At 45.8% G+C, this 19,868-nt stretch overlaps 1 protein-coding gene across 9 annotated transcripts in view; it reads left to right on the top strand.

The window, feature by feature from the left end:
• Window positions 1-19,868, top strand: part of VSTM4 (V-set and transmembrane domain containing 4) — a 115,947-nt gene that overhangs the window by 1,344 nt on the left and 94,735 nt on the right. For 8 of the 9 annotated variants that reach the window (XR_012417725.1, XR_012417727.1, XR_012417724.1 and 5 more), the window contains exon 2: window positions 6,250-6,651. Coding sequence is in view for 4 of the 9 variants with exons in the window: in XM_065520708.2 (XP_065376780.1) it covers window positions 6,250-6,651 (402 nt within the window). In the remaining 5 variants the exon portion in view is untranslated. Of the gene's footprint in view, window positions 1-6,249; window positions 6,652-14,588; window positions 14,653-19,868 lie in introns of all 9 variants that reach the window. The other variant, XR_012417728.1, reaches the window with a different exon arrangement.

Here is a 19,868-nt window from a genome sequence, read left to right as displayed (position 1 = left end):
AAATCCTTGCTGCGGGAAATGTACTTTTTCCCGGTTGTCACTGTCTTGGCTGGAAAAATGAGAAGTTTGCCTTGGATCGTGGGCAGGGCCAGTTCTCGTGGTCTCTGTGGGGTAGCCAGCAGCCAGTGGTCCTTCCCTTCCCAGGCTCCATGACCACCTTCCTAATTGCAGGAGCTGTCAGAGTGGATGTCCCAGAGCTTGGCTTCTGCTGGGGATCAAGGGCATTCTCATGTTTCCAGGGGCCCTTGGGAGCCTTGAGAGCTGGAATTCAGGATCCTTTAGAGTCTGCCCTGGCTGTGCCCAGGGTCAGCCCTGAGGAATGAAAAGAGCTCCTGCTTGTGGGACACTCACTGTGTGCCACCCACTCTTCTAAGTGCTTCATTCATGACTCCTCACCACGATCCTGCTGGGAGGGGCTGGCAGACCCATTTTATGCATAAGTACAGCTTCTTAACTGCTGCACTTTTCTAACTCTCTATTTTGGGACTGAGCAGGACCCTAGTGGTCACCTGGTCCCATGTCTCATTTTACAGGAAAGTAAACTGACAGACAATACATTTACTATAGCAAATCTGTAGGCTTGAGTGCTGGCTGAGCTGTCTTTGAAGCAAGATGGCCTAGGTTCGAATTCCAGCTCTGCCACTTACCATGTGAGCTTGAACAAGGGCTTAGCCTCTCTGTATGTCAGTCCTCTTGTCTATAAAATGGGAATAAACAGAGTATCAGGATAAATTGAGAAAATACATATAAAGGGCATCGAGTTTGTACCCAGCAGGTATTAGCCTGTATCATTGAGCAAGGTGATACTTTTATCCTGGATGGACCTATTTTCAGGTGATAGGCTAATGTGAGTGAATAAGTCTTCATGGGCTAGGTCTGGTATCACCTCTGCTTAGTGCTCAGTAAATATTGGCTCCTGGTGCCAAAGACTGTTAAGTAATACAATTGTATTTCTTTCAGAGATTTAGCTGTATGAATTCAGACTATCCTTTTAATAAGAAAGCTCACTGTTGCTGATCAGTACTGACAGTTTGCATTCCTTATAAACTTAGAGGCTCTGGTCTCCCTGAAGTGAGTGGGGGCAGTTTCTTCAGGCAGAGAGGAAGTGGGAGGCACAGAGCCACCAACACATCCCTCACCTGCTCAGAACCAAGGGACTGTGCCCACCTCTGCATCCCAGATGAGGCTGGTGCCTTGTTGTGTTAGCTGTCCTTGCTCCCCTGCACCTGGAAGTGGCCATCTCCCACTTCACAATGAGCAGGTTGTCCTATTCAGCTACAAGGGTGTCCTAGGCTGTTTTCAGAGTTGTGTTAGTCCTTTTCATGACATTATTCAAATACAAACAAGGGAGTTAGACACCTTAACTTTTATCCACAGGAATTTGAGATTCATCTACAAACATAACCAGCTACATCGCTTGTGGGATCCAGGGTCAAATGAAAATGTGAGGCTCCTTGTTAAAATGTATTAAAATTTCAAGATAGTAACAGCAGAGACTAAACCATGCTGGGGGAGTGAGGCCTTCCAAGCATGGGGTACTGTGTGCCTGCAGGTCATGGGCCCACGAAGCCCACTGTACTCGCAGGACAGTGTGCATGACACTTTCTATTGCTCCCACCTCCCCAGTCTCAAGGCATGCAAACTCTATCTGTATTTTAAAGGTGCTTTTGCATTGGCACCTATGCTTACTGTGAAAGGCATTATTTTCCCATTTTTCAGACGAAACTGAAACTCCAGGAGGCTCACACCTAACAGAATCAGGTTTCCAGCCTGGCTCTGTCAGATGCCAGCCTCTGGCTCTCTACCCAGCCCTTGGCTCTCTACCGAGCCCCACCAAGCTGCTGCTTCTGTGTCTCATCGTTTCAGCTACCTGAGAAGGCCTGGGACCATGAACATCCCAGTGCTCAGCGCATGTGGTGCCCAGGACTACCAAGTCCCAGAGCATGTGCTTATTGGAGACATGGGATTCGCTGCAGCAGGAATCCTGTCCCTCTGTTTGTAACAGTCTCTTCCCTATCAGTTTTGTTATATTCCTCCTTTAAAAAGTGGCCTTGGGGAACCTGATTGGGGTAGGGAATACCTTCTGAGGACCATGTGTTGGCAAGGGTGTCTGTCAGGCCACAGTCGGGTACAGTTCACCAGGATGAACTGACCTTTCCATTTCTAGCCTGTAAGGGGTCCCTCCTGCCTCACGACCTTTGCAGAGGTGGGGCTCCCTCCTTGGAAGATCGCTCCTTGTTGCTGCCTTGAACTTTATTTTATTAGTTTCTACTGAGTCTTCAGCTCAAGCTCACATCCCCAGAGTCCCTTCCCCTGACTCCGAAGTCTAGATCAGGATTTTGCCATGATTTTCTTAAACCCTGCACTTTTCTCTGTGGCACGTGACACTGTAGTTATATTCTCCCATGTCTTTTCCCCAATGAGTGACTGCCTTACCCACTGGACTCTCCACTGCACAAGGTCAGGAATGTTGTCTTCTTCTTTACAACATGCCTGCTGCATGAGGCTTAAGCTGGAGGAAGCAGGAACTGTAAGTAGAGAGGTACAATGGGGAGGGGGACGATGGGTCTACCTCCCACCTCAATTCTCCACAACACAGGGTCACAAAACAAGAAGTTAATTTCTTCTTTGGGCCAGAGTGACTTTGGCAATCTTTCCTAGGCCAGGAGAGGGAGGATCTGCCCTGCCTGGCTGCTCCTTCATCTACCTGGTGGAGAAGGGGGCGAGTGACACCATCGGATCCTGCCCCTCTGACATGCCAGGCATGCATGGACTGTCATTGAGACTGAGATCCAGAGGGAAGAGCCTGGGCTCCTGGGGGCCCTGCACCCTTTCTCCTGCCTCTGGACACTGGTGCACCTACTTCCCCTCGTCCTGTCCTCTGATTGCCATTGGTGTTCCCTCTGCTGAGCCCTATGGTCCTGATGACTGTAGGGGGAGATAACGGACTACCTCTCTCTTAGTATTGAAATGAACACCCAACTGGCTCACATTTGCCAGCCCCTGGGTGCCCTAACTGCATTCACTCTCCTCCCTCCTGCCTTGCCCCATCTCACAGTTGCCTGGATACATGTGCCACCTTTGCTGGGTTTAAGGCAGCCACGTCCAGGGCTGGGGAGGAGAAGAATGTTACTTAAGGCACCCAGCTTTGCTGAGAAGGCTTATCACAGGCACAGGGACCCCACAACCTGAACAGCTTGTGTCCTCCAGAAAAGCTTTCAGACTTGGTGGGGGCCTGTGGCCATCAGAGTTCTAACCACACCACCCACCTCCTGGCGCTGAAGGTGGCAGGTAGAGTGCTGGAATGAAGCTTGCTGTGAACAGGGCTGGATTAGTGTGCTTAGACTGTCATAACAAAGTACCATAGGCTGGGGTACTTACACAACAGAAATGTCACATTTTGGAGTCTGGAAATCTGATCAAGGTGCTGGCAGGGTTGGTTTCTCCTGAGGCCTCTCTCCTTGGCTTGCGGATGCCACCTTCTCCCTGTGTCTTCACATGGTCTTCCCTCTGTGTGTCTGTGTTCTCATCTCCTCTTCTTATAAAGACCATTGATACTAGATTAGGGCCCAGCTTAATGAGTTTATTTTAATTTCATTACTCCTTTAAAGACGCTATCTGCAAATACAGTCCCATTCTTAGGTCCTGGGGCTAAGGCTTCAACATATGAATTTTGGGAGGACACAATTCACCCCTAACAAAGGTCTTTGCACTTTGGTGGAAGAAACAGATGCTTGTACCATTTGTAAGAGAATATGGGGCAAAATGAAGGCAGGGAGGTGCACCAATAGAAAAAGAGGGTTCATCCTGGGAGGCTAGAGCATAGTCCTTTCCCTTTCCTGGGAGCCCCTGACCCTGTCCTGAGCCACAGAAGTGGAAGGTTTACTAGCTTGCCTCCAGGATGGAATCTGGTCTCCCATGGGGACTGGAGCACTTGGCACATCCTTCTGGTTTCAGTCACTATAAATAATCCCTCTTCCATGTAGCGTTAATAGGAGGATCCTGGGGCGTGGAGTCCCGGCTGCACTCTCATCCCACCCATCTTGTTTCAATTTCCTGCCTTCCTCAGCTCTCCTGGCCTCTACTGGGAAGCTCTTGAGGGCGGGGTGGGACTGGACTTCAGTTCTGGAAGCCAGCTGCTGCATCATTGCTGGTCTCTTTGCCTGCCCAACCCCTGGCAGCTGTTGGAGCTGGGTCAGCCAGTGTCCCCCAGCTGCTGCATTCCTCACCAGGGAGCTCCTGCCGTGGAAGCTGTGTGGACTTCACACAGGGTTTCAGCAGTGAGGAAGAAATGTCTTCTGACTAATTTAACATGGCCCATGGGCCAGCTGCCTGCCAGGTGGGCGAGATGCAGGGGGACTGGTCGGGCCAATTCCTCTTCATTTGCCTTGCAGGAGGGGCTTCTGATGACAGCGGGATTGCTACCAGAGTGGGTCCCTCCTTTGGCTACACATTAATCTGCAGCCCTAAGTATCTCCCAGGCTGGCTTTGTCCTGCATCCCTGTAGACATAGAAGACCTCATACCCATCCAGCGGAGAGTCCAACTGAGCCTTAACCCTTTTTTTTCTAAGCTCACTTCCATATATATCAAAGACTTCAGCGTTTTAATCCCTGGGGACCTGTGAATGGAACCTTGCATGACAAAAGGGACTTTATGGGTGTGATGAAGTCAAGGCTCAAGGAATTACCCTTGAATATACTGTGGGCTAGTGCTTGTCTTCTGAGAGATGAGAAAGAAAATTAAGGAAAAATGATCCTCAAATCATCTGTCTTGAGGTGTTCAGTTATTAAATCAATAGTTGAAACTGTGTAGGAGGACGACCTGTTGCCTGGATTTTTACGATGAAGAATAGTTTGTATCTACCATCACTCCCCCAGCCCACCGCAGGGCCGCCTGCTTGCTGTCCCACAGCCTCCTTGTCAAATGTTCAGATCTTGCTTGATTTGTTTCTCCTCTTTCCTTCTTGCTTCCCTGCAGCACTGCCCAGGGGTCAAAGCTTTTGGTGACTGTGACATCTGGGGCCCAAGCCCTCTTCTGTTACCAGATGGTGGCATTTGGGAACTGAAAGCTGTGCTTTGGGATGACGGTGGGATCACCTGCTTGTGTAGAAGGGTAGAGGCGAATGGCTTCCTGGAGTGATACATGGGGCAGGCAGTACAGGGGTGGGGACATGGAGCTCGGTGAGAAGACAGCCCTGACTGGGCAGAAAGAGGTTCCAGGCATCCTGTGCAAAGCGTCTGTTCTTGGGCCCTGCCTGCCAGAGTGTTGTGCCATGAGCACCGGGCAGCCTGGTCACACTGGGTAGTCCAGGGTGCACCATGAATCATGGCTCCTGGGAGAAGATTTCAGCACTCAGCCTCTCTGAGGTCTGCTGGTCTGGGTGGTGGAGTGGGCGCTGGGGTGGCTTCATCACAGGTCAGCTCAGGGGCAGAACAGCGGCTGGGAGTGGGCAGCCCTCAGACTGGTTTTAACTGAGGAACCAAAGGACAGGAGGTTGTGGATGGGGCCTGGAATTCCAACGTGTCTTTTGGAGTGTTGGGAGAATCTCTCATCCCCCCTCTTCCTGGGGTTCAATCGTTCTTTATTCTTGCTCTTCAACTCTGAGAAGATGGATCCTTCAAATCGGAAATCAAGCAACCGCTGTTGTCCCAGCTCATACCCGACCGTACTACTCATCTGCCCTGGGTACAGCTGAAATAGCGGAGGCGGGGAAAAGAGCCCAGCTTCCTGGTGGACAGGCCACCAGAGAGGAAGCCCTACCCTGCCCTGCTCCAGGGCGGCTCCCCACCCACAGCACGGCTGACATCAGGCCAGGGACAAAACTGATAAAAGCAGGCCTTGGGGAGGAGCAGGGGTCAGGTGGTGAGGTGTGGGAAGTGGTGGGGGGTCAGATGTGGGCTAGACATTTTTAAGAAATTCCAAAAATCTAAATCTTTTATGTGAAATTTGAATTTTAAATGTCAGCAACTAATTACAAAATTTTGAAAAATACTTCTGGGTCAGGAAGTCATTGTTTAGCATCCCCCATGGACAGGGTGGTCCCATAGATGAGACAGTGGGGGCCCACAAAGGCTCACCCCCAGAACAGCCGCTCCGCTAGAGAGGTGAGGGGTCGCCTGCTTCTCTGGCTAGGCAGAGCACCAGGATGTCCAGTGTGTGGAGGCATTTCCCGGCTCCTCGACTGTGGACTGCCCACAGAGGGACTTGGGGCCCTCCTCATCCTCTCTTTTCCCCTTTTTCTCTGCAGAGGTCTGTGCAGCCCTCAATGTCACTGTGTCTCCGGGGCCCGTGGTTGACTACCTGGAGGGACAGAATGCCACTCTCCTCTGCCACGTCTCCCAGAAGAGGCGGAAGGACAGCTTGCTGGCCGTGCGCTGGTTCTTTGCACACTCCTCCAACTCCCAGGAGGCCTTGATGGTGAAGATGACCAAGCTCCGGATGGTGCAGTACTATGGGAATTTCAGCCGCAGTGCCAAACGGCAGAGGCTGCGCCTGCTGGAGGAGCAGCGGGGGACACTTTACAGGCTCTCTGTCTTGACACTGCAGCCCTCTGATCAAGGGCATTACGTCTGCAAAGTCCAGGAAATCAGCAGGCACAGGAACAAGTGGACGGCCTGGTCCAACGGCTCCTCAGCCACAGAAATGAGAGGTGAGGGTCTTGGTCTCCCTGGGTAGAGAGGATGGCAGGACAGGCCAGTGAGCCCCCCTTTGCAGCCACCACCCAGGGGCTCCCGGGTTGGCTCTGTTGCACTAGAACATATCTTGTGGGCCTTTGTTGGTCACAGACATGAATCATGCCGTGGGATGAGGGTAGATCTTTACCTGGACACTGGCTAATGCGCTGTGTAGACACAGAAGTGAGAACAGAAAGGACCAAGTGCCTGCCCCAACATGGCCCAGCCCCCACTCTGGGCAAAGCCTCTTATGTATCTGAAGTTGGACTGCTGTGTGCTGTCAAAGGTAAACAAAGCTGGACCTGGGTTAAAGGGGTCAGGACAGATTTTATTCAGCAGTAGCTACTGCAGTAGAGAAGAGAGCCTGGCCTGAACTGGACTCAACTCTGATTTGTGCAGACGTGACTACTTGTTTTAAAAGGAGAATGAGTGAGTGGGGGGTAAGTGGGGACTCAGTAGAGTCAACGAGGTGTGAAAATTGCGAAAAGCAGTAGGGAGGGTTTTGGCTCATATGGAGCCATCTGGGTTTGCTAATGTGCTGATCGAAGTTTGGCTTCTACCTTCTCACAGAGATGGGGAGATGGGGGTTTTGTTTTCAGGTATTGGCTGGAACAAGCAGTAAATGCTTTGGGCAGCCTTGAGTTTTCTCAGGCAGGCACTTTCAGGAGGTCATTGTAGGCAAAGGCATGTGGCCTTGAGCCATTAGAAACTATGTTAGTGTTTATTGGAGTCTTTAGGCCAAGATTGAGGCTTAGTCGAGAAGGGGCACCGAGGAGCCTGGCTGGAATTTGGCTAAGGAGGGCATCTTTGCCAGTGCTCAGCCTCCCACCCAGGTCTGTGCAGGCTTGATGGCTTTGGCTGAGGGGTGCCAGGCACCCATGGAGGAGGCACGCGTTGGGAGGTCTTGCTGTGAGTCGTCAGGCCTGGGAGCAGGGCAGGCTGGTTGCCCCGTGGAACTGATCCAAGCTTAGGCAACAGCTAGCCAAGAAATTCATGAGGAAGTGGGCAGAGGACCAGGGGTAGCCCTCCCTTCCTGAAGGCAGATAGGAGGGATGGGCAGCATTTCTGCAGTGTCTCAGCTACCAAGTGCCATATTTTAGGGTTGTCATTATTTTATCACCAGTGTTTCTATTCAGGAAGACACCTCTCACAGTTTTAGTAAGATTTTCTATTGTGCACTAAATTATGCCTTTGATTGATTTGAAATTGAATTTAGTTTGGCACAAGATCAAGAGGATCACAAAGTACAGCTGATCGTCTCAAATACGAAAAAGCATCTAATTTCATTGTACACATATAACAAAATATTCAAGGTCTTAAGTGATGTTGTTTTGATAAGCCTTTTTAAAGGACAAAACTTAGTTGTGAAAAGTATTTTTAATGTCCTATATGAATAAGGGACATAGAGTAAAATAATTTATATACAGAGTCTTTACAGTAGTTCTATTTTACTTGTCTTTGGAGTTTGCTTGTTGTAATGTTTATAGGTACAGAATGATGTATTAAATAGAATGTGCAATTTTTTTTCTTGAGCAAATTAATTCAAGAAAACCAGTGACTATTGGCTTATTATTTTCACATAGAAAACAAGACATCAGATCATCAAGGGCTGGGCCAAGAACCCACTACAAATACCACTTGGCTCTGAAACACAAGATCTTATATATATATAAGATATATATATATATATATATATGATATATACGATATATATGATATGATATATATACACACATATGATATATATATGGTGTGTGTGTGTGAATTGTGTTGTTTTTGGTCTTTGTGTCACAGTGTATTCTGGAGTCATAGATGAAATCTCTTGGCAGTGATGACATTCTGCCACATAAAACATATAAAAAGTTTGCTACCTTCAAGTAAGCAGAGTTATCTAGCTAGTTGGTTAATGTGAATCTCATTTCGGTGAGTGAAGCTGGGTTCAGTCTAGAACATTTGTTTGTTCCAAAAGCATGAGGTAGTTTTTAAGACTTCACTGGAAATAAGAATCTCTTTTCCCCCTTCTTCTCTTGCTCCCCACTTTCCTGCCCTGGTCCTCCGGTTTCTCTTTTTTCCCCTCCTCAGCTCCCCTTCCCTTCACTTCCCACCTCTTTTCTTCTTCCTCTTTCCTCTCTCTCTGTCTGTCACTCTTTCTCTCTCTGTCTCTCTCTCTTTGTCTCCCTCTCCCTCTGTGTCTCTTTGTCTTTCTCTGTCTCTTGTTCTGCCTGTCTTTCTATCTCTCTCCCTCTCTGTCTGTCTCTCCCTCTCTGTCTCTCCCTCTCTGTCTCTGTCTCTCTCTTTCTCCTTCTGTCTCTCTCTTTGTCTTTCAGTCTCTCTCTGTCTTTCCATCTCTCTCTGTCTCTCTCTCCCTCTGTGTCTCGGTCTCTCCCTCTCTCTCTGTCTCCCTCTGTCTCTCTGTGTCTGTCTCTCTCCCTCTGTATCTCTCTGTCTCTCTCTGTCTCTCTGTCTCCCTCTGTGTCTCTCTGTCACTGTTTCTCTGTCTTTCCTTCTCCTCTCTGTGTCTCTCTCTGTCTTTGTATCTCTGTCTCTCTCTCTGTCTCTTTCTCTCTCTGTGTGTGTCTCTGTCCCTCTCTCTCTCTCTGTGTGTCTCTCTCACTGTATCTCTCTAGCTCTCTGTGTCTCTCCACTTCTCTCGCCCGCTCCCCTCTGACCTGTCACCCAGAAGTGGTTCTACCCTCTCAACAGAGCTCAGCCTCCCTTGCCATGTCTGCTCTGTCACAACCCCTGGGCAGGGCCATGATTTGCTGATGGAAAGATTCAAAACCTTAGGAAGCAATGACCATATCTTCTAGAACATTCTATTTAGGCTTCCAGGGGACTGTTCCAAGGCAGTTAAGGAAAGGCAACCCCAAGCAATGGCCTGAAACCAGGCAGGCTGTTTGGTTTGGAGCGTGTCCGCCCCAGGCCGGGGCTGTTCAGAGCCTTGGCTGCCTGTTCTTCCTGGGCAGGGCCAGGAGAGGCCCACGGCTCTAGCCTCCCAGAGCACTTTTCCCGGGGCCCTGGACCTTGCTCCTCTGCAAGGGCCTTATTTTCCTAAATCTCCACCTCATGTTCGTCGTCGTCGTCGTCGTCGTCGTTGTTGTTGTTGTTGTTTTTGAGACAGAGTCTCCTTGCTCTGTCGCCCAGGCTGGAGTGCAGTGGTGTGATCTTGGTTCACTGCAACCTTTGCCTCCTGGATTCAAGCAATTCTCCTGTCTCAGCCTCCCAAGTAGCTGTGATTATAGGCATGCGCCACCACACCCAGCTCATTTTTGTATTTTTAGTAGAGGTGGGGTTTCTCCATGTTGGCCAGGCTGGTCTTGAACTTGTGACCTCAGGTGATCCACCCACCTTGGCCTCCCAAAGTGCTGAGATTACAGGTGTGAGCCACCTTAAATGGGAAACAAAAATACAGAACAACAAGGATGAGAGGTTCTGTGGGTTAGAATATCAAACAGGAACTCTCGGGGGGTTTGAGTGCCCCTGACCCCAGGCCCAGGGTCTCTCTTGTCTAATCTGCTCATGTCACCTCCCCCCTTTCAACAGGAGTCTCCAGCCATCCAGTGGAGAGGGGAGCTTTTTCTTGGGATTTCCTTTCTAACACTACCCCACTCTTTGCCCTTCACCACAGACTTCATCGTGATCTCCTTCCTGCAGAGTTCTTGATGTGAGATAAAATTGCTTGTCTTTCACTGGAAACTCCCAGAAAGAAAGGCTGGTGCCCGGTCTCTCCTCATTTCTGTCGTGAACACCTCACCCAGCGCATGGAGGGTGATTCATGATGAAATATTTAAAGTATGACTCCCAGTGCAGAGAAGAGCCATAGGAATGTTGGCTCTTATTATCTGTCCTGATTTCCATATGTTGGTTGTTTTCTATTGCAAAAGTAATATAGTGTAATATAGTTCAATTATAGAAAACATGGAAAAATACTGAAAGGGTTTAAACAAGAAAATAAAAATGCCTTACCATATCTCTACTCAACTTCACATTTCAGTGCAAATCTTTCCTGTCATTTTATGCAAACAAAAATTTAAAACCTAATTTCAGTCTTACTGTAAAGAGTGTTCTGTGACTGCCTTTTCTGATATTACTAAATAGTGTGCACATTTTCCCTTGTTAAATATGCTTCCAAAACATAATGCTAATGATGGAATAATGTTCCATCATGCAGATGGACCGCAATTTAGCTTCCTACTTATTGTTACTGGACATTTAAAACTGCTGTAAATCTTTGTCAATAAATCTCCATGAATATCCCTGACCTTAGCATAAAGTCCTGGAAATAAGATTGCTGGGTCCAAAGATCTACCCAATTTAAAGATGGACACAATTTCAAGAAGTGAATTGACCTCTAAGATAGTTTATAAATTTATATTCCCACCAGCATTGAAAATGCCTTTTCCCCATGGATTGGTCTACATAAGAGTGTTGGTTAATTTTATGTGTTGACTTGACTAGGCTGAACGATGCCCAGATAGCAGATAAAACATTATTTCTGGGTGTGTTGGTTCTATTTCTCTGGGATCCCAGACTAATACAATCATATATACTTTTTGAGGATGATGATGATAACAACGAATGCCTGCAACAGTGCCTGGCACACAATTGCTCCTCAATAATACTTGATGAATGCATAAAATGTTCTTTGTCAAGTGTCATTAGCACGTGTTGCTGTGGATGACTTTGAAGTAGGCATGACTTGGTGGATGTAGTCACCCTCTCTGGGATGCCTCACTTCTCTTTCCCTTGACCTATTCCAATCATACATATTTTTTGGGGTCCCACATCCATCTTTCCTCTTCCGTCAATGCCTTCTTTGGGCATGCCAGCCCATGGAGTGCTCTCCGACTGGCAGCATCTTGTAGCTTCTGTTTTTAGCACTGTAGACACAACATTATGTGGTCATGCCACTGTTTTTCAGGCTGCTGCGGCACAAGGATGATGTCAAAAATATTATACATAAAAGAGTTAGCCAGGCACAGTGGCTCATGCCTGTAATCCCAGCACTTTGGGAGGCTGAGGTGGGTGGATCACTAAGTCAAGAGTTCAAGACCAGCCTGGCCAACATGGTGAAACCCCATCTCTACAAAAATATAAAAATTAGCCAGGTGCAGTGGAATGTGCCTCTAATCCCAGCTACTGGGGAGGCTGAGAAGAAAGAATCGCTTAAACCCAGGAGGCGGAGGTTGCAGTGAGCTGAGATCGTGCCATTGCACTCCAGCCTGGGTGACAGAGCGAGATTCCATCTCACACACACACACACACACAAAAAAAAGTCAAACAACACAAAAACTAAAATGTGCAAATATCTTTCTCCCACCCACAACCTAATATCCCCAGTTCCACTCCCATCCCCAGAGATAATCATTGTCAATAATTTGGTTTAAATCTTTCAAATCTCTCTCCTATTGACAATCATACACACACACACAAACACACACACATGCAAACACACATGTATTTTAACAATAGTGCATGTTTTGCTTTTTAAGTTGTTATGATATTACATGTATTCTTTTGTAACTGGTATTGTATAGTGAGACAATACCAAACTGCACCCAATCATTCCCACAGTGATAGACACTTAGGAATCTTCCAGTGTTTCACCAACATAAACAGTGCTTCAGTGAAATCCTTGTACATCTTTCCAAGTATATCTGTTAGTTAGATTCCTGGAAAGGGAATTGCTGGGCCTAAGGCTAAGCATATTTAACATTTTTGTAGACGATGCCAAAATGCTATTGCTGAAAAGACTTTACAAATTTATACTCTGACCTTCACTGCATGATAATGTCTATTTCCCTGAAGCCTCTTTAACAATCAATATTATTAATCTTTTCCATTATTTATCACAATAATGGGAAAAACATTTCATTGTTTTAATTTAGATTATTATATTCAATACAATACAGTGCAATTTAATTTCTGTTTTTGTATCCAATTATTAGTGAGGTTGAGCATCTCTTCACATGGTTATTCATAGTTCATTTATTTATTCTGTGAATTGCCTGGCCATAACCTTAATAATTGGGTTGCTGTCTTTTTTATATATGTGTATGTGTGTGTGTGTAGATCTGATCATTAATTTTTCTGCTGTAACATATGGTGCAAAATTTTCTTCCTGTTTGTTACTTTTCTTTCCACTTTGTTTACGTTTTCTTTTACCATATAGATATTTCACATTTCTGGGTATTTATGTAGTCAAATTTGATACTTTTTCCTTTGTGGCATTGTTTTCTAGTGGAATTTTTTATTGAAGTGTAATCTACATTTCAATACATTATACACGGTACTTTGGTTCTGTATCGAATCTTGGAAAGGATTCCCTGCCCCAAGCTTATAAAAGTGTTTTCTATATTTTTCTTTAATATTTTTAGATGATTAAAAGAAAGGTTTACTTCTTTATCTCTTTGGAATCTGTTTTTTTATATAAGATATATAGTAGCTAATTTATTTTTTCTTTACAAAAGGCTAAAATGTTATCCCTACACTGTCTGTTGAAGAAGTATTTTTCTAGGTTGAAATGTCACATTTTTCATAAGCTAAATCCTATATTTAAATGAAAACTTTGTACACTTCACCAATATAGCACTATTCTAATTATTATAGAATAGGGCAAATATCCTCGTTATTTTTTAAATTGTCTTAGCTATTCTTATATATTTCATTTTTCTTTAAGATGATCTGGAAGATCAACTTACCCAGTTTTGTAAAAATTATGTTGGGGTTTGATTGGGATTTCATTGGCTTCTGAAGTTACTTTGTTATGGGCATATTCATCTTAGACATCTTTATGATTTTAAATGTTCCTATCCAGGAACTTGTTGTATTCCTTCCTGTAGTCAGGTTTTTTTTTTGTGTTTTTTTTTTTTTTAAGTCTTTCAATACAATTTTTTTTCACATGACTCTTGAACATTTTTATTATGTTTACTTCTAGGTATTTTATAATTGTAATTAGGATATACCATCTCCTGCTATGCGGACACATATATGTGAAGCTTTTAAATTGGTATTGCTGGTATATAGAAAGTTTGACTTTTGTTGAGTTATATTTGGCAACATAATGAGTTAACTTACTATTTCAGATGTGGTGTTTCTCAGTTGCATTTCAATGGTATCTGTGAATTAGTATCTCATTATTTTTCTAGCCATATTGCATTGGCCAGTACTACCTGTACCCTTTTTGTATGACACTACTGTGAGTTTTAACCTACCATATGGGTTTTTATCTTGACCACATCTTTCCATCTAGCCCATATAGCTACTCTTAGAGACTGTCAGTTGCCTTATTAAAAGCCAGCTTTGAGGCAACCATGGCTTTTTCATGATCCTTACTGGTTAACCTATCACAAAAACAATTGGGATTGCCCTAATAATATCTCTTAGGCTCTTTTCCCTTTCCCTTCTTTTCCTTTTCCTTTTCCTTCCTTCCTTTTTCTTTTTCTTTTTGATGGAGTCTGGCTCTGTCTCCCAGACTGGAGTGCAGTGGCACGATCTTGGCTCACTGCAACCTCCTCCTCCTGGGTTCAAGCGATTCTCCTGTCTCAGCCTCCTGAGTAGCTGTGATTACAGGCACCAGCCATCACACCCAGCTAATTTTTGTATTTTTAGTAGAGACGGGGTTTCGCCATGTTGGCCAGGCTGGTCTCGAACTCCTGACCCCAGATCATCCGCCTGCCTTGGCCTCCCAAAGTGTTGGGATTACAGGCATGAGCCACCACGCCTGGCCTTCTTTTTTAATTTCTTAAAACCCTCATTTAAAAATCCATCCCAGAAACCTGTCAGAGACAGATGAAAAGTCCACTAACCTATAGCTTTTAGAACTTATTTGTCTCTCTCTCTCTCTCTTTTTTTTTTTTTTAGCAAAACACTTGCATGCCTCTAGCCATGTGACTCCTTTTCTATTTTCCAGGTTTCTTGCTTTTCCTTAACTGGAGTTTTTTTTCTAACATGTGAATGGTCATCACTTAAGAAAGGTGAGGGGGTTCTTCTCTGAGGAGGGAAGGGATGGGAATGTGGTGAGGGGGCTGCAGAAGGTCATTACTGGGAACACTCACCTGTGGGGATGTTGAATAGAGTAAACCTGTGGATATTACTGGGGTGCTACAGCCATACTGTCATGAACACTGATTAAAATCTCTCAGTTTGGGGGTTGAAATTGTTTATCCGTATTACAGTGGAGTTAAGTCTGTGATCACAACACCAGTCCATATCACTTGGACTGTGAGTTACTTCTTTGAGTGGGAAAGAAAGGGGTGTAGGCACAGAAGTGCTGGGGGATTGCCTACAACCTGGAGCCTGTGACATTCATGCTGCACCCCTAAAATGGTTGCCCCTTATGAAGTCAGCCTGTGAGTCGCGTGCTTGCAAAATGCTTTATGAATATCATGCAAAATAAAAATCAGAAGGAAAAAAACCAAGATCAATCCAAATAAGCAGCCGACCCTAATATCTGCAGTGGTCTCTGCTTTACTTTGCTGTATGTTTCATTTTACCCAAAATCTGGGTATGTCCTCGAGTATTCATGTATGGTGATAAAAAAAAATAGGTACAAATTGTTTGAAAAAATGTACACGAATAAATGAACTCCTGGAGGAACTTCTGAAAGTGTTTGGCTAAGACGTACATACTGTATTAATTTTGAGCAGGGCATAAGCAGCTTTTATGTTTTGTTGTGCAAATTGTTAAAATATGGTAGAGAATTGGGGATTTTAAAGCGCCGGGAAGTATTAAATTGGGGTTTATCTGCAAACCAGGTATGTGGACGATCTGAGGGTGGTGCTCCTGGGTGCACCAAGGTTGTTGGTGTCGTCATGGGGCACAAAATCATACAACAGAAATGAAGAATGAAAGGGACAGAATCTCTGGAGAACAGTGGAGCCATGCCTGGCTTTTTCACAGAATCTCATGCCAGATGAACTTGTTGATGTCGTTTTTATTACCCAATGGTAAAAGGAAAGGCAAAGAAAAAGATGCAGTTTCTTCAATTGCCTGTGCCATGTGACGATTTCACTGGGTGAGAAATCCAGCTTAGAGAGAAAATGGATTTGAAAGTCCTAAGTGACACATGGCATCGGAAACCCCTGAAAAGGTTTCTAGTGGAAATCATAAGGGTCAATGTTAGGTTTGATTTCCTTTGATTGTTTTATCAATGACATTGAAAAAGAAGCCCACATCACCCTAATGAACTTTATAGAAAATGCAAAATTGGGAAATGTTCTTAACGTCAGCGAGAAATAACACATAATAAAAATGATTCCAGAGCGGTAAGAAATATAGGCAGGAAATAACAAAATGAAATTCAATTTGAAAAATGGCACAGCAATACATGTGGGGAAAACAAATCTCAAGCATTGCTGGATAGGCACAGGCTGGGGGGCAGGGTGGGGGTGGGGCTGCAGGGAGGCTCTCTCTGTGAAAGGATTCGGAGGGGTAACAGCAGCAAATCATCCGTGCATTTGCAACATGAGACTGCATCTCAACAGCTGGTATTGTTTCCATCCACGTACAAATCGACCTGGAGCCCCTGAGGAGGCAATTGTGTCGTAGGTACTACACTCGTGAGACCCTACACAGTCAGCTTTGGGAAGCTCATTTCCAGACAGACAGATTTAAGCTAGAGAAGAGAAGCAAATGTGATGAGGAAGTGAGCAACCCCCTTCAGAGACAGGATCCATTCTTATCGAGGAAGCTTTGCTCGGCTTAGTGAAGAAATACCATCAGAAAATAGTATTGATGATGTCCAGCAGCGCTAGGTGGATTCATTTATCCCTTCACTCAGTGTGCGTGTTATCAAACACCTACTGCGTGCCAGGCTGTTGGAATAATGGAGATCCAGAAACACATGGGTGGATCCATCTATAGGGGTGGCAGACACACAAACACATGGGGTTTTGCAGTGTGAGTGCAGGGGACAGGGCACTGTGGGAACACACTGGAGGGTCCCTGAAGAGCTGAGGGAGAGGGCAATGTTGGAGATGACCTTCGTGGTTTATGTGGCGGTGGCAAGGACATCCAGGGGGACAGGCACTGCAGCTCATGCCAGGGCTTTGGGGACTCTGCATTAGGCCTGGAAGCTTACAAAGCATTCCAAGCCTCTTGAATGTTGGCTCCCTGGGGCATGAATCTGGGGGGAATCAGATTAGAGGAGAAGGAGGAAGTGGGGTCTTTTGTGGTTGCATGAGCTTGAAATGATGGAGGACTAACTCTGGCAGTAGGAATGGGGAGACATTGAGAGGTCAGATGTGAAGTCTTTACTGACTAACTGGATGTGAATGATGGAGCGAGCTTTGGGATGACACCGAGGGGTCTAACTCAGTAAATATGTGTAGCAGCTTTCACTCATTCATCACGAGCAGGCCAGATGCAGGTGTAGCTTCACTGCAGGTGAGATGTGATGAAGTGGAGTGCATAATAATGCCCTGCCCAGCCCCAAGGCTGGTGAGGAAGAACAAGGCCTGAGGGCTGTGTGCCTAGCACTGTGGGGGCATGTAAGGCTGAAGGAGGTGGCACAAGGAAAATGGGATGAGAATTGAGGGAGCATGAGCAGGGGGTTGGGGTGATTTCAACAGGAAGGTGCACTGCTCAGCCATGTCTCCCTCTCTCCAAGGTGTGGCTTATTTACATTGAGAGTGTCCAGGGCATACTGAATTGGAACTTGTTTCATACCTGGCAGGCATCATAGCCTAGTGTTGGGATTCCCAAATGCTCTTGTTTCTCTATGCCCTTAGGCCAGAGAACAAAACAAAAACAAGAACCCACGCAAACAAACAAAGACCAGTTAACAGTTTTGCTGAAGTAGTTGAGTCACAATTTTAGGTAAGTATTGAGATGCAGACAGCTTGTTCTTGTCCTCTTTAGGGTAAACTCCAAGGACACTTTTGAAATGAGGTGATGATTTCATATTTTAGGGGGCCAAAATGTCTCATATAAGTGAAAAATAATATATAGCTGGTTATGGTAAATATCTTTTCAAATAATGATACTTCCTGAAGAAAAGCACTTTGCTTTGCCCTGTGTTGCACAGGCTGTGTCTGCCCATGTCCGCCCTGCATGCTCAGTGCTACCGGGCCATGTGCTGAGTCTCAGGCCTGCCCTTGATAACTTCAGCTGCTGTCTTCCTGTTTCTGGCAGGTCGAGGGCCTGATTGCCCCTCTACTCACCCTTGACCCTTTGCCCCCAAGTCTAAGACGTTGCAGTTTGTTTTCTGTCCTTTTTTTTTTTTAACCTTCCTTTACTCCCCAAGCTTTGGGAGTCTCTCGACCTTTGTGTCTCCTCCATTGTGCTTGACATCCCATCACCTCTAGATGTTTCTCCGTTGGGGACAGATCTGGCTTGGTCCCTCTGTAAGCACAGATTCTGTGGACTTGCTTAGCAGGAGGAGGCCCCCGGTGGGTCTGGGGCAGGGCGAACCCTTAAGCTTGCTTCCTTCTTCAGGTGCTGCCTGGAGAGATTCCAAGATGAACCATAAGTGTCCAAGGGGCTCCTGGTGAAAGATGGGCCCCAGCTGTAGCCCCGAGTGCCACGTGTCCTAAGGTTCCTGTGGAAAGCGTTGAGACAGGTTTGCAGGGCCATAGCCTGAGTACACTTCATGGGCCTTCACCCCAGGGAGTGTGTGCTGCTGTTGTTCACAGGAGTGATGTAGTCATTCGTTTGAGGTTCCTGCTCTTAGAGAGGCCACAGCTTTGATCCCTAAGTCCTCAAAAAACATGATCTTTAGCCGGGCGCTGTGGCTCATGCCTGTAATCCCAGCACTTTGGGAGGCTGAGGCAGGTGGATCATGAGGTCAGGAGTTCAAGACCAGCCTGGCTAACACGGTGAAACCCTGTCTCTACTAAAAATATAAATATTAGCCGGGCATGGTGGCAGGTGCCTGTAATCCCAGCTACTCAGGAGGCTGAGGCAGGAGAATCACTTGGACCTGGGAGGCGGAGGTTGCAGTGAGCCGAGATTGTGCCATTGCACTCCAGCCTGGGCAACAAGAGCAAAACTCCGTCTCAACACACACACACACACACACACACACACACACACACACACACACACACACACACACACAGGGTCTTCAATGGCTTTTCAACCCAATCCTACAACCCAAAGATTCAGAAGCAGTCTAACATTCTGAGCCAAAATAAATCTTCCTGCTTTTAGATCGAGTGGTCTTTATCAGCAGTGGAAATGCTAATAATAGAAGCAGTTTGCAAGGGATATCTCCTGAAGTTTAATTGTAATTCACTCTAAACCCAAATCGTGTATTTTAACAAGCCAAATTGTTATTTCACTTAAGATTATGTAAGTAAGGTTTAAATATGGAGAGTGGACAAAGCAAATGGAAAAAACTCTGTCACCCTAAAAGTATCTGGGGGCAAAGATGAAATTATAATATGATTTCTCATCTGACTGTTTAACCCCAAAATGTGAGAGGAAATTTAGTGATTAGATCTGAAGTTACTACCACAGGGAACTGATACTTCAAGTTTTAGTGGAAGAAATTAACGAAATAATTCCTTTTTCTCTGGAGACACGGAACAGATAATTAGGAATGAGATTTACTAAACATTTAGGGCTTCTGCTTAATTAAGCAAGCACACATCATGGTGTTTAAAGTGTCAACAGGTCCAGACACTCAAAGGGATCAAATTGACAACTAGAGTGTAATTTAAACACCACTTTAAACAATTCTTCATCATATCTACCCTCATTCCAACTGCCATGGTCTTGGAAGAGTCTAGATTAAACATTTAATCTCACAAACATTCAGGAAGCCCCAGTTTATGAGCCTGTCATCACTGTGCCTTGCCCAAAGAGAGGTACAGATGGAGAAGTTTGATGCCTGCCCTCCTGGGGCCCCAGACTCAAAATGTAGGGGAGAAGCCATGGTATAGATATGGTTATAGATTTAATAAACATTATGGAGGTAGCAAGCAGGAAGAGTGTGAAAGGGCCAGATGAGGGGGTGAAGCTGACATAGGAGTAAGGGAGATGAGGACACATTGTTGGGCCATAGGAGAAGGTCACATAGAGGATGTGGGACTTCGCTTGGGGCACAGGAGAGCTTCAGCAGACAGCCATGGCTGTGCTGTTTCAGTAGAGAGGACAGCCTGCTCAAAAGTGTTGCAAGAGGCCAGAGAGGCATGCAAAAGTAACTCAATGAACTTAGATATATGTTTGCAGTTGGTGGAGGTCAGGGGTT

Source organism: Macaca fascicularis, chromosome 9 (genome assembly GCF_037993035.2).
Source record: "Macaca fascicularis isolate 582-1 chromosome 9, T2T-MFA8v1.1".
NCBI lineage: Eukaryota > Metazoa > Chordata > Mammalia > Primates > Cercopithecidae > Macaca > Macaca fascicularis.
Note: the sequence above shows the minus strand (reverse complement) of the source record. Positions and strands in the feature narration are given on the sequence as shown.